A 13,683-nucleotide genomic window follows, 5' to 3' on the forward strand; every position below is an offset into this window, starting at 1 on the left:
GGGGTCGTTCTGTGCCTTCCAGCATATTGTACAGCAAACCCTGACTTGTCTTTGTACCCCCGAAATATCGACTTCAGTAGCGATTGAATCTGCCACTGTCAAAATATGTTACTTGCATGTATTCCAAATACTCTCATTTACTCTTAACTGTTTATGCAAACTGTATAAGGTTTCTTGTGCCCAAGATTGAAAAATGATTTCCCAGTAGACAAGAGGCCACCACCCATCCTCCAGTTGGTTTATTTACATGAGAAGATCACACAGAAGCCCTCCTCTCCAGGCCTGACAGGGCAGCCCTGAGCTGAGGGGAGGGGGAGGTACAAATGATCTCAAGGATTATTGCCTGCAACGGGGGACTGCTAAGCCCTGACATTAGGACCATCTTAAATCAATGAGAATCGGGTTCCTTTCTTTAATTTAGGAGATTTCACAGTATAAATTAGTAGCATTATCTGCTTTTAGAAAAGTACTACACATTCACTAAGAGGCAAACACCTTTTTGAATGATAAAAATACAGAAACAAAGTACAAACTGTATAGTCAAAGGTGAAGAATAAGCAAGCCAGGCGTTGGTGGCACACGCCTTTAATCCCAGCACTTGGGAGGCAGAGGTGAGTTCGAGGCCAGCCTGGTCTACAAGAGCTAGTTCCAGGACAGCCTCCAAAGCCACAGAGAAACCCTGTCTGGAAAAACCAAAAAAAAAAAAAAAAAAGGTGAAGAATAAGCAAATAAGCTCCCGAACTTACCGGTTTTGGTACCTTAAAGGCCCTTGCCTCTAAGATGAGCACAACACTCCTACCTGAGTGAGTCTGAAGCACATGTAAGTCATAGAAAGGTAAGTTTTTCCTCAACGTTTTCATACACAGAGACTATATCTCTAAAGTCATAGAGTTTACTCAATAAATTGTAACACCAAATTCCCAGTCATTGCTATCAACGGTGAGCACTGACTCATCAGCCACAAAAACAAAAAGTATAAAATCAACAGAGAATATTTAAAAGAGAAAAAAGTCATCAAATTTCTATTATCATTTAGAAAGAAAGAAAATATGTCTGAGCTTTAATTAGAACACAAACTGTGCTTTCTCTGATTAAAAATATACTCTGTTTTGTTAGGTGAATCCACTGGGAAACTCAGTGGAAGAACTCCAAATTTATATGAAACTATTTCTTAATTAAAAACATGCCACTTGTGTGGATTAAAAAATGTACCAGAGGTTTTATGTAATTTATTAGTCAAAAAAGATGCATGATGGGTGTTACAGCCAATTCAAAGTAGAAATTTTTAAATGATGTAGAATAAAGGAATGTTGAGATGAAGGTGCAAGCAGAAGCAAAAACATCTTCTTACAGAGAGATCAACTGAAGGCCAGGCCAGCATCTAGAGGTCCATAAACAAAAATTACTTTGCATTGCTATAATTTACCTACAACTTACATAGTTGTAAAATGACTCCCATAGACTTGGAATTAGACATTAGATTCCAGACAATGAAACTTTCTGCCCACCCATTTTCCATATACGAGGGTCACTGCTCCTTTGAAACAAGAAGGGGGGAATATGAGGTTATGCACAAGTTAATTTACAGGAACTCCAAGAAATTAAAGATGTTAATCTCTGACCACTTTCCCGTCCTCATGCACCTTCACTGAAACATTTGCTACAAATTAAGGGAACTGCTGACTGCAAGAAAACTCTATGCACAAAAAATATTTCACACCTGTGTCAAAGCAAAAACACAGCTCTCAGCTCAAGGGATTTTTTTTTCTTGGATTTTTGAGACAGGCTTTCTCTGTGGTTTTGGAGGCTGTCCTGGAACTAGCTCTTGTAGAGCAGGGTGGTCTCGAACTCACAGTGATTCACCTGCCTCTGCCTCCCAAGTGCTGGGATTAAAGGTGTGCACCACCACCACCCAGCTCACTCAGGAAATTTAAGAGAGAATCAAGAGCCAAATATGAGTGGCCATAGCCCAGGAGTACAGATTGACGTTACCCCAATTACCATGTTCCATAGTTTTATCAAGTTTTTACGATAACAGAAAAAAAGGACGCCATAAGTCAGGGCATTTAACCCCCCACCCCCACCTCTTTTTTATTCTTGTATATGTTCACAATATGTACAGCCACTATATGGGTACAGGGAGCTTTTTAAATACCTGGGAGATGTTCTGGGTCATTCTTTGAATGGCAAGAATAGATCAAACCTCTGGAAGCTGTCAGAAATTAAATCAAGGAGTCTATTACTAGCAAAGTTTGGGAAGTGGTTCTCCAGTATGTTTCAGTTTATGGACTTCGATACCAGAAATTAAGTAATCTGGCACACGTTTAAAAAGGCTATAGTTGTTTCCAGGAATCCTGCAGGACCACTGCATTCTTCCCAAATATGGCCATAAATATGGCAGGGGTAGGGGGGATGCAGAAAGGCAGAGTAATGGGCTTGGTGGAGAATTCAAGACAAGTTCCACCTGCTACACAGTACAATTGATGGAAAGAAAGAAGCGAGGAAAAGGAAGATAACAAATGCAAAGCTGAGAAAGAAGGAGGAAACTCCAACCACACAAAAAGACCTCAGAAACTCAAGCCCCACGGGGACAACTAAGTCAGAACTCCCACAGGCTGGCTCCCGCACTGGTGTTTTGAAAGTTCTTATGGTTGCAACCTGGAAACCAGGCTGAGCACCTCAGTCTTCCAGCTTGAGCTCATCAATTTCATAGGAGATGAAGCATGTCATAGGTGTGGTGGTTTCAAGTGACTCAACTCTTCCTGCTAAAGAGGATGTGAGGATTTGGGTTGAATTCCTTCTCTTTTAAATGAAAGCAAAATTCCTGAACAGGAAATAATTTGTGGTGGATGTTAGATTTTTTGCTGTTATTGTTTTTAAAGAGTGTCAAATCTCAAAATGTCCCTTTTCTGTGAATAAAAAGAAAAACAGCCAAGTTGAATTTGTACTGATCAGTGTGTACTATCCTGTCATGGTTGAATGACAACTCAGAAGTATGGTTATAAAATGATAGGCTCAAAGTCTTTTCCCTCTTCGTAACCGACTGAAGAATGTATTGACTTAGTGATACTCAGAGGTATAAAGGAAAAAGAAATGACTTGGCCTTAAACACCGATAGGATCAGTGCCAATATTGTTCAGTGAACTTACAGTCTGTTTTCCCTCACTGAAAAAACACATCTCATTAGATCTAAAATGTCATTGATTATAAGATGTACCACAGTTTGATTAAATTACCCACTAAGCTAAGTAGTTTTAAGTAGCTGTTTTTTTAAATAAAACAGGATTACTGTTAATGTTAACAATTAGGATTATTATAACAATAATACTTACTAACAATAGAGTTCAAATGTTCCAGAATGCAAATATAATTTTTCCTTATTTAAAAAATCTAATCTGAGACAATCCTTCAAATAAATGTCTGCTAAAGCTAAGTTGTTAATCATGCCTATTACACTTACTAGTCTCACAAAAGCAAATCTTAAGATACAATTACTTTAAAAAATGCCTACTGCATCACTTTCCTAAATGCCTCTTAAAAGATGTGATAAAAAAACAAAACAAAACAGTATCTCCCCCAAAAAAGATTGGCGGTTCACATATACTTAAGTAATCAGGGGTGAAAGAACAGGGTTTTTAAAATTAAAATGTTACTGTGGGGTCTTAAATATATTTTGAGTTTAACAGGAGCCAAAAGTGTCTGAATGTTGCAAACGGGTAGAGTAAGACACGAGCATAATATAGAATAACAAAAGCATGAGGTGAATCGAGTAAACCTGCTGTTAGTAATGTGTGCAGTGTAGATGGAAGGAGGGCAGGGTGGGGAAAGAGGAGTAGAAAAAGACTACATTACCCAGTCAAGAACCCGCGAAAACACAAAACAAGGGCAGTTGCGCAATGGAAATCTGAGATGTTAAGTTTGAATAACCCTGGCAGATTCGCTTAATGGGCGAGTCTTTCAATAAATGTATAGACTGACTGAAAACAATGTGTAGAAGGCATTCAGGCAAGATTCATTCCAATGGAGTAGGGAGAGAATGAAAGGCCGCTTCTGCTTCTCTGCTGAATCCTACCAATTTCTAAGTGCTGTGGAGCAGCAGCCCTAGAGACCAAGACTCAGAACTAGCATTGCGAGCCTACAGAATGGAGTTGGTGAGGAGACACAACTCCAATCTCGCCTGAGGAAGGTAATCTGTTAGCTCAAGGAACTGCACCTTGCAAAACACCTGGATAAGGAATCCGATGACCCAGAAACTCAGAATCAATGCTCCTAGTTTCCATTTCTTTGCCTTGTCTTTCTCTTAATCCTCTAGCAGGAAGCACAGAAGTTGGCTCCCAGACACCATCCCTACTAACTCATGAACCAAGAGTTAAATGCAAGCACACCACTAGGCTTTCTACCTGACAAATGTTCATTGGTGTCTGTAAGCATTGCCGCAGCTCAGGTGGACAGGGATTCAGGGCCACTTGGGAGTCAAAGAATACCACAGGTCACAGTAAGTTTAGCAGCTTTACAGCCCTGCTCCAGCGAAAGGCTTCCCCCAGTGTGTAACAGCTCTGCTCCAGCAGGTGAGGGCTTCCCCAGTGAAGTTGTTACACTTCAGCTATCTCCGCTTTGCTAGGGGAAGGTTTCCCTGGCGAAAGTGTTACAGCCCTGCTATGCTCCTTTCTGCTCTGGCTCAGGTGAAAAGTAGTTACTTCTCTGCTCTTCTCTCCTCCACTCCATTCCAGTCAAGGAAGGTCTCACACAAACCTCATTTGGGAGGGAAGAATCCAGGACAGGACAGCCGGAAGCCACAAGTTGAACAGGCACAGCAGTTTCTATAGGACTTCTTAGGGGCGAAGTTTTTCCAGGGAGAAGATTTCCAGGATGGGGATTGGTCAGATTTCAATCTCTGAGTTTAGACTGGTTAGATTTCATAGTCAGGGATTGGTTGGTTTTCTGCTCAGATTCCAGGTCAGATTTGGCTCTGATTTTAGGGTCAAAGTGTATTTCTTTCTCTGGACCTTTTAGGTCTTTTGGCTCTAATTTTGGGCCAGGGTGTATTTCTTTCACTGAGTCTGATTTTTAGGGCCAAAGTGTGTTTCTTTGGCACGTTTCAGGATCAGGGGGCATTTGTTTGACTCAGGTTACAGGGCCAGAGTGTGTTTCTTGGGCCCTGCTCAGGGTGTATTTCTTTGGCTGGTCCCTTATTGCCTACAGCGTCTATAACCATTAGGTGGAAGGTTTGCAAAAGCTTTAAAATGGAGGTGTCGGGATGCTGACTCCGACACACTTCATTAGTCACATGTGCACATCGCATACTCCCCATCACTAAATAAAAACAAAAACAAAAACAAAAAGTCATCAGAACTCAGCCTCTAGGCATAACCATACACTTTCACGAAACAGGGCGAATAAACCAATTAAAGCAGGATAGAGGACCAGGTCCATAGCAGCACAGCGGGCCGAATCTAAGGCGCTCCCGTGACAAGGTAAGCATCCCATTTCCTCAGTAAGCCATCGGCCTGAAGGGAAACCAAGCACGATCGCTGGCGGGGGCCAGAAACCAAAGGCATCGTCATCAAACACATGGCGAGACGAGTTCAGCCCTTCAGAAAGTTACGACGATGTCTGAGATGGCATCTTTGAAAGCAGCGAATCTGAGCGCGAGCTGGGGATCGGGCGACGTGTCTGCTGATGGTCGTGGCATTAGGGGCTGCGGCTGGTCCCCTAGTGTCTGTCTCCGACGGGCTTGACTTTCCCCGGGAACTTTAAGTGCCGAAACCCTGCGGTGTCAGGAGAGCCGCGCAGTCTGAGGCCGGCCTCTCCCCGCCTCCGCCGCTCCCGGCCCGGGAGGCGCCACTGCGCGCGATCCCGGCATGCCCTGCGGCCAGAGAGCCGCGCACTCCCGGCTCTACCTGGGCAGGCCTCTTACCCGACATGCATCGGGCTCTCATTTGCATACGCCGCCACAGGTAAACCATGCGGGTCCACGCAAACAGGACAACCTCCACCCGGCAGCCGAGTTTACAAGCTTAGATACACGAGTCCCATCAGAACCCTCTTTTGGGTTCCCGTGCGCCCTGCGAAATGCGAGGATGAAAGTCACCCTAACATAGAAAGATAGCAACTCATAGACCTTATATAGCCCATGACCAGTAAAGACGTTCGTGCTCGCTTCGGCAGCACATATACTAAAATTGGAACGATACAGAGAAGATTAGCATGGCCCCTGCGCAAGGATGACACGCAAATTCGTGAAGCGTTCCATATTTTGCAGTTTTTAAAGCTGTAGTTTCAAAGTGCGGTGTTTTGTTGAAATTGTGGACGACATCATCAAACAGGAATGAATGGTGCTACTTGCAGATAATGTAGCCATGTGCCTTTGTTTTATTAGGACATTAACTTGAGAGCTTTTCTTCCTTATCCCGAAGCCCGGGCAGCGGGAAGCTGAGCATTTCCACTTAGAAGACGTCCTGGCTTGTGAACTGCGCAAAGAATCGTTTCTGCATTTGCACTGATGATTGTTGAGGCCCCACAGGGAAGCAGCCACAGCCTTGCTGGTTTCTTCGCTGCGTCCTGACGCTGACCTGGCTTTGTAGCCCTGGGTGTGCAACCGCTGAAACGCAGCTCGCCGCTGGGATCTGTTCTCACAGGCTCCTCCCTGAGCGCAGCCTCCAAAGAATACTAGCAAACGCTGCTTTTCACATTTTGACAACAGCAGGTTTTAATTGATGACTGCAAGCACTCAGTTCCAAAGACACGGATACATACGGGCATTTAGTAGTGGCGCAGTTGCGTTGCCGTGGAGACGCAGGAGGCTGGGAGGGAGGTGTCACTGCAAAACGAATAAGTCAGGAAGAGTTTCAGTTCGGTTGCTTTGGTTTTTTGCCAAGTAGCTCTGGTGCAAAATATGGAACGCTTCACGAATTTGCGTGTCATCCTTGCGCAGGGGCCATGCTAATCTTCTCTGTATCGTTCCAATTTTAGTATATGTGCTGCCGAAGCGAGCACGCATCCTGGTTCTGTCCACGGAGTATATAAGGGCTAAAATGGTAGAAACTTTAATATTAGGGTGATTTTCTTCCCGCGAGTTCCTGCGCTCCTTGAGAACACAAAGGTAATTTCCTCACTGGGATCCCTTACCGAGGCTCGTGACCTCGCCTGCTGAACGTAAGTCGCTCTGGCAGCGTGCAACCCGCGTGGTTTACCTCTGGAGACATGCAAATGAGGACCTGGTGCACGTCGGGTAAGAGGCGTCCTCTGCAACCCTGGGCGGGGCGGGGCGGGGGTAGAGCGGGCGGGACGGGGCGGGGCCTTCTCTCCGCGCCCGGCCCGTCTTTCCCTGACATCTGTGGGGGAGCTTGGGAAATGTGTGGCTGCTCGGTCTCCCGAGCCCCCGCCGCACCCCCATGAAAACGCGGGACTGGTTACCGACATCGCCCTGTGATGCCGTCAGGGCTCCGGGCCGGAAAGCCTTGCAGCACGCCCGGCCCGCCCGGTGATGCCGCCCAGCTCAGGCCCACTGGGTCCCGGAACGCCGGGCGCGGCGCTCTCGGCGCACCGCGGGAGAGGGGTGCAGTCTATGCTGGGGCTGTCTGGGACCCAGCCGCTGGGCTGGACGACCACGCCCTTCCACGCTCTCCGGGCCGCAGGTCGCAGGTGACACCCCCTGTGCACACTTTGCGCAGGCGCTGGTTGGGTCCAGGACCGAGGCTCTGGGATCCAGGGCCGCGCCCCTTCGCAGGTGTCTTGGCAGGCGCTAGCTTGTTGCCTGGTAACCAAACATCCGGGACGCGGACGGAAGGGCGGGAGCCCACCTACATGGTCCTCAAGGGGAAGTTGGAGGATGCACACTGTTCGCGTTGCAGTAGGACAGTCCAATCACTCTTGTACTCCCCTCCCTCTTCCTGCATATTAAATAACATCTGTGCCCGACAGGGTAGCCCTGTCAATGACGCGGATGTGAAAGACACACCTGCTCGCAGGAAATCGTTATTGTAACGTTAAACAACAGCAGAGCCCGTGCTGTTCAAGTCGTAACTCCGTGGGCTGTAAAACGAGGGACGAAGGTCAGAGCCTCTGATAGTTGGTGTGGTTTCAGTGTTTCTCAGAATGAAGTCGGGGCAAAGGTTCTCCTGCGGGCTTCTAATTAGCACCACTGGTGGCCCGTGGCGTGGCGCATACCTGTAATCCCAGTCCTTGGGAGGTAAACACAGAAGAGTCACAAGTTTAAGGCCAGACTCCCACACATAGCGAATACAAGCCCAGCCTGGGCCAGTACAGCTAAAATCCTCAGGAAGAACGATTCCTCCAAAGTTCACTCTGGGGAACCCGGGAGTTGAGTTTCCTTCTAGGACATAGCCGAGGAGTTGTTGCTCACAGGGTCATAGGTGTTCATCTCCCAGCAGGCTGCACCTGGAAAACCTTCACTCAGCAGGGAGAAAGACTTCCTTCCCCACAGCCAGACAGATGGAACCGCACCCCCTGGGTCTTCCCAGTTTGCAGACTCTAGCCCCGCCCCTCCGCGAGGCCCAAGTAGTTTTGGACAGAGAGAGCTGCTAACAACAGGAAGGAAGGATCTTTATGGTGCAGCTGAGATGATCTTTTGCTCAAGTAGGCACAACTGGGTGTAGCAAGATAGGTTTTGTTTGGCCCAGGCGGCAGTCCTGTACAACACCTATACAAGCTCTGTCTCAAAAAGATAGATAGATAGATACATAGATAGATACATAGATAGATACATAGATAGATACATAGATAGATACATAGATAGATACATAGATACATAGATAGATACATAGATAGATACATAGATAGATACATAGATAAGATCAATGAACTATTAATGAGGAACAAGGCATGTAACTAGAGTTTTGCTCCCCGCCCCCATCATCCCACCTTTCCTCTGACTTGACACATGAAGTAATTTTGAGAATTGTTTAATTGGCGCCCGCTTTTCTGATGCACAAAAGGAAATAGTGTGAAGTCTCATAGACATTCCGCACTGCTGAGACAAAAGCAGAGAGCAGAAAGCCCTCGTGCACTACTGGTTAGCACAGCTTGCTTTCTCTGTTTAGAGATGAGGCCACTTTCTTGCACAACTTTTGAAAAGTAAAACGCTGTTCTTTCACACACAAGAAAGCCCTCAAAGGGTGAAAAATGATGTTTGTTGAATTAAACCATCCACTAGAAGGTGTTTTTGCTTTTGTTTTTGTGTTTTTAAGGCTTTGATGTAATTCTACTAGCTTGTCTTTACAATAGGCTGTTAAGAAGTAGTAAATTGATGCTCAGTTTTATGATTTGATAAGTGTATCAAAACCCTTTCATGTTCTCACACTCCTAAAAAATGTTACAACTAAACGGTCTCTCCTAAGAATTAAAGGACAGTGAGAAGGATGGTCAGTTACAAGGTTATGGCCTTGGTGTCCCTCCAAGTTGTTCACTCCTTCAGAGTCAAGCTACATTCCCCGAAGATCACTTATAAACACTTCACATTCTGAAAAGACAGGAAATGTTGACTGTATACAGGAAGGAAAAGATTTAGGCTAACATCAAGTCTACTGAGTAGAAAATCTTTTCAGATATGTTCAGTATGGTGGGCAGAAGCCATGGTGAACTTTGTAGTTTTAACATGGGCACAGCCATGTCAAGACCCCACTAATTCAGACCCATGGGAGTGGCAAAATTCCCTTCAGTGAGGCTCAGAGGAGTGCCAACATTAATTTATTGCAGTAGATGATGTTTTGGGCCACGTTTCATAGTGAAAAGACTTTAAACCTGAGGATGTAACATACAATAATGTATGAAATAATTTAAGAAAATCATGCTTCTAACTTTTAAAACGGTCAGTGAAGAATCCTGACAGTAATACCAACATGCTGCTTGATAAATCTTCAAAGCTATACCGCTTAATTCAACATGGAGTTAACATAACAATACAGTTGAAGTAAAACAGGCATAGTGACTCATGCCACTAGTCCCAGCACTGGGAGGCAGAGGCCAGCTTGGGTCTACATAATGAAGTCCAAGCCAGCCAGTGCTGTATAGTAAGATCCTGTCTCAGAATATCTCAGAAAAGCCAAAATGTGTGTGTGTGTGTGTGTGTGTGTGTGTGTATTGGAGTCAATGTATAAATAGATAATTCAATCAAACAGTGCTGATATTTGAAAAGGAATGTTTGCCTCAAGTTAGTTTCAAGTTCTTAGGAATATCTATTAAACTCTTTCTAGTTTTAGCCCTAGTTGGCTGCTGAAAATAAGGAAGGAGCCACATTTCTCAGCTTGTCCATTATTGCAACAACTGTTTGAAGAGAGAAACAGATTACTGGCCAGTGTCTTCAGAAATTCCCTCTTTCTACACAAAACAAGGTGAGCAGGTAACCCTCGGGTGGTTTTGGGTTTTGTTATTTGGGGTTTTGTTTGAGGGGGTTGTTTTGTTTTCAAATTCAGCATCATGTCTGCTATACATGAAGCTTGAGAATGTAGGACCTCACGAAGGCTGTTAGTAGAGACAGAGTTACCCTTTTACAACATTTCAAAATAGACTAAATCTTATGATTGTTGCTTCTGTTCTGTTTCAATTGGGTTATTCAAATAAATGTTAAACCTTTATGTGTGCAGCCCTTCCTGAAAGCATCTGGTTTTTGCTTGATGCAAATGCATTATTTGCATTATTTTATCTGCCTGTGTTCATTTCTCACGAACCCCTGAGGAGCAGCACACTACTCAGAGACATGTTTTTCTCATGTTGTGGTTTATTAAAATCATAAGAAAATAAAAGTGTTGGTCATTGAATAGCTTACTCATATGTATACCACAGGAAAAAGAAATTTTGCCTCCATAGACAAATAATTCAGTGTAAGTATAGCAGCAGACACTGGCTACAGCTTTGTCTAGATAGTAGAACATGCTAGCTTAACTGCAGCCAGTTAAAAACACTTCCCCTTGAAATGTAGTTTATCAAGTTAATATTGAAATGAAAATCATTATGCACTATTTTGAAGTTCTTGGATCATCAGTATATGGAACTTTGTAGCAATAAAAACTCCAGTCAAGATTACTTATTTAATTTGTAGCTCATGAAGGAAAAAAATGTCCCATCACACATTAGATTATTTTAGTTTTTCAAATTGTTTTGGGGCTACCTTATTTAGACTGCTTATTTTTATGAAAAACACAAAATGTAATATGATCATAATGATATTATTATGACTATTATGAAAAAACACAGGGGAAATTCAAAGCTATAAAAATAATAAAATGACCAAAATGAGGTAATTTATTTCCATGTTATGCTGCACTAATACAAGTGATTAAGAACTGCCTTGATGTTCAGATTTTGCAGAAATTAAGTAACATTCCTTTTTTTTTAAGGATCTATTTATTTGTGTATGAGTGCTCCATCTGCATGTATGCCTTTATGCCAGAAGAGGGCAACAGACCCCATGAGCAATGGTTCTGAGTCACTTTGTGGTTGCTGGGAATTGAACTCAGGACCTCTGGAAGAATAGTCAGTGCACTTAACTGCTAATCAGTCTCTCTAGCCCCAAATTAAGTAACATTTCAGTTATTTGAATGAATGCTTAATCAAGCCAACTTTATGCTTTGGTCCATAAACTTGTTTTAACCTAATGTTTTTCACTGCAACTTTCCCCATGAGATTACATGGAGTTTGGGTACTTCTTCTTTCATAGTTTTCTTGCCTTATTTATTCTTTTGGTGTGCATGTGTGTGGTTGGGTGTGTTATGGAACACGTGTGGTGGTCAGAGGACACCTTGCAGGAGTTTCCTCTTTTCTTCCACCAGACAGGTTCTAGGGATCAAGCTCAGATCATTAGGCTTCACGGCAACACCTTTACCCACTAAGTCATCTCATTGGTCCCGGGTCTCAGTGCTTCTGGGAACTCCAAAGTATGTGGGTAAAAGTTATCTTTTCTGTCAAGTGAAAAATTAACTTGAAATAGAGATTATGGAAGAAAACATAGGAAAGAATTTTTGCAACCTTGGGGTGAACAAAAGGTTCTGAGATGGAATACAGAAAGCAGAAACTCTGAAATACATGTTAAACTGGTCTCTATCATAATTTAAAGCCCTGTTCGACACAGAGTCAAACTGTAATACAAGACAAAAACTAAAGAAAATAATGAGTCCATTATCAGAGATGTATCGAGAAGAAGTCAAGATGGGCAGGAAAGAAGACTCAGCGGTTGAGAGCACTTCCAGAGGACCCAGGTTTGTTCCCAGCATCCACGTAATGGCTCACAACCATCTGTAACTCCGGTTCCAGGGGACCTGCCTCCTTTTCTGCGTTCTGAAGGCACCAGGCATGTGGTGCACAGACAGACAGACAAGCAGACAAAACACTCATACACATAAAACAAATCTTAAATATGTTAAGTAATAAATCAAGATGTGTTTCTACATTCCAACATTAAAAATGTCCAACAAACACTTCACAAAAATATGCACAAATGAAAATCAAAATAAGAGAAAAACAAAAAAAGGATATAAATGTCTAACAAGCAAATGAAAACAAATTCAGCAGCATTAATCAACAGAAAAATGCTAATGTCTACTGAATACCATTTCACAGTAGGAAAATGGCAAAAACTAAGAATAAGCAACACCAAACTCTGGCAACCATGCCGAGTAAGTGGAGCTCCTAGGTGACATTGTCCGGGCCAGGGGTAAGTGGTACATTTTTGAAGAACTGTTTAGCTTTTCCTGTGTAATGATTCATGCTAACTGTCAACTTGGTAGAATGTAGAATCATGGGGCCTCTGGTGGATGCCTATGGGGGATTATCTTGATGATATTAGTTGATGTGAGATCCATTTTAATTGTGGGTGCAACCATTCCCTAGGCAGGAGATTAGAACTATGTAAAATGGAGAGACAGTGAACCGAGCCGTTCACTCCTGTTCCTCATTGTGGATGTGACGTAAGCAACTACTCCAGGCTCCTTTTGTCTGCACTGACCTTCCATGATGAACTACACCTTGAACTGGGAGCAAAGATACAGCCTTTCTCCTTCAATTACGATCACCAGAGTGTTTTATCACAGCAATAAGAAACTGAGATCGCTTACAAAGGAAAACATACTGTGACCCAGCCACTTCTAAATATTTATATGGGAAAAATTAAGATTTAAGTCCGCAAAGATTGTATAACACAGGGAAAGATTGTGATGTGTTAACACAATGGAATGCAATTCAGCAATAAGAAGAGACAGTGCTGATATGCACAGAATGGATGGACTTCACAGGCTTGGTGCACAAAGAAAGCAATTGAAAGAGGTTGTGTCTCATAAATCCATTCACATAAATCTAGGGACAAGGCCAGTGAGATGGCTCAGCAAACAACAGCACTTACTTGCCACTGAACCTGATGGCCTGAACTCTGTCTCCGGGATCTACTAGATAGAAGGAAAAAACAAGCCCATGACATGCGTTCCCCTCTTCCCACCTACATACATAAATAAATGCAATTAAGAAATGTTTGAGCTAATCATGCTGAAAATCCATAAATAAGCAAAGATAATCTAATAGTAATAGAAATTGAAATACCGATGGTTAGAGGGAGGAGTAGTGTCTGGACTACAAAGTGTTATTTATAGGGAGGGGAACTTTCTAGAATGATTTAAAGTTATCCATCTCAATCAGCCTGTGTTTTGTCAGAGCATTTCAACTGTACACTTGAAA

The 13,683-nt window shown here is 43.4% G+C and overlaps 1 protein-coding gene, 2 long non-coding RNA genes and 2 other non-coding genes across 7 annotated transcripts; 2 read left to right on the forward strand and 3 right to left on the reverse strand.

Moving 5' to 3' along the window:
* Positions 1-1,209: 1,209 nt before the first annotated feature.
* LOC121139382 lies at positions 1,210-5,855 on the reverse strand. Of its 2 annotated transcripts, XR_005876340.1 has the most exons (3): positions 4,753-5,855; positions 2,156-2,212; positions 1,210-1,381 (listed from the first exon to the last, which is right to left on the reverse strand). It is a non-coding gene; the product is annotated as an uncharacterized LOC121139382 (long non-coding RNA). The 2 variants fall into 2 exon arrangements; XR_005876341.1 differs by having other exon boundaries at positions 2,156-5,855.
* Positions 5,856-6,152: 297 nt separating this feature from the next.
* LOC121139648 lies at positions 6,153-6,259 on the forward strand. Its single transcript, XR_005876550.1, has one exon. It is a non-coding gene; the product is annotated as a U6 spliceosomal RNA (small nuclear RNA).
* A 90-nt stretch (positions 6,260-6,349) lies between these two features.
* Positions 6,350-7,503, reverse strand: LOC121139383 (serine/threonine-protein kinase BRSK1-like). Of its 2 annotated transcripts, none has more exons than XR_005876342.1 (2): positions 7,417-7,503; positions 6,350-6,820 (listed from the first exon to the last, which is right to left on the reverse strand). XR_005876342.1 is itself a non-coding variant. In XM_040743101.1 (2 exons), the coding sequence occupies exons 1-2, from the start codon at positions 7,420-7,422 to the stop codon at positions 6,818-6,820; spliced, it is 297 nt and encodes a 98-aa protein (XP_040599035.1). In that variant the 5' UTR covers positions 7,423-7,460; the 3' UTR covers positions 6,350-6,817. The 2 variants fall into 2 exon arrangements, 1 of the variants encoding a protein (XP_040599035.1); XM_040743101.1 differs by having other exon boundaries at positions 7,129-7,460.
* LOC121139649 lies at positions 6,890-6,996 on the reverse strand. Its single transcript, XR_005876551.1, has one exon. It is a non-coding gene; the product is annotated as a U6 spliceosomal RNA (small nuclear RNA).
* Positions 7,504-7,967: 464 nt separating the features above from the next.
* On the forward strand, positions 7,968-13,480 carry LOC121139384. Its single transcript, XR_005876343.1, has 3 exons — positions 7,968-8,054; positions 10,215-10,352; positions 12,847-13,480. It is a non-coding gene; the product is annotated as an uncharacterized LOC121139384 (long non-coding RNA).
* Positions 13,481-13,683: the final 203 nt, after the last annotated feature.

Source organism: Mesocricetus auratus, unplaced genomic scaffold, assembly GCF_017639785.1.
Source record: "Mesocricetus auratus isolate SY011 unplaced genomic scaffold, BCM_Maur_2.0 Super-Scaffold_15014, whole genome shotgun sequence".
Taxonomy (NCBI): Eukaryota; Metazoa; Chordata; class Mammalia; order Rodentia; family Cricetidae; genus Mesocricetus; species Mesocricetus auratus.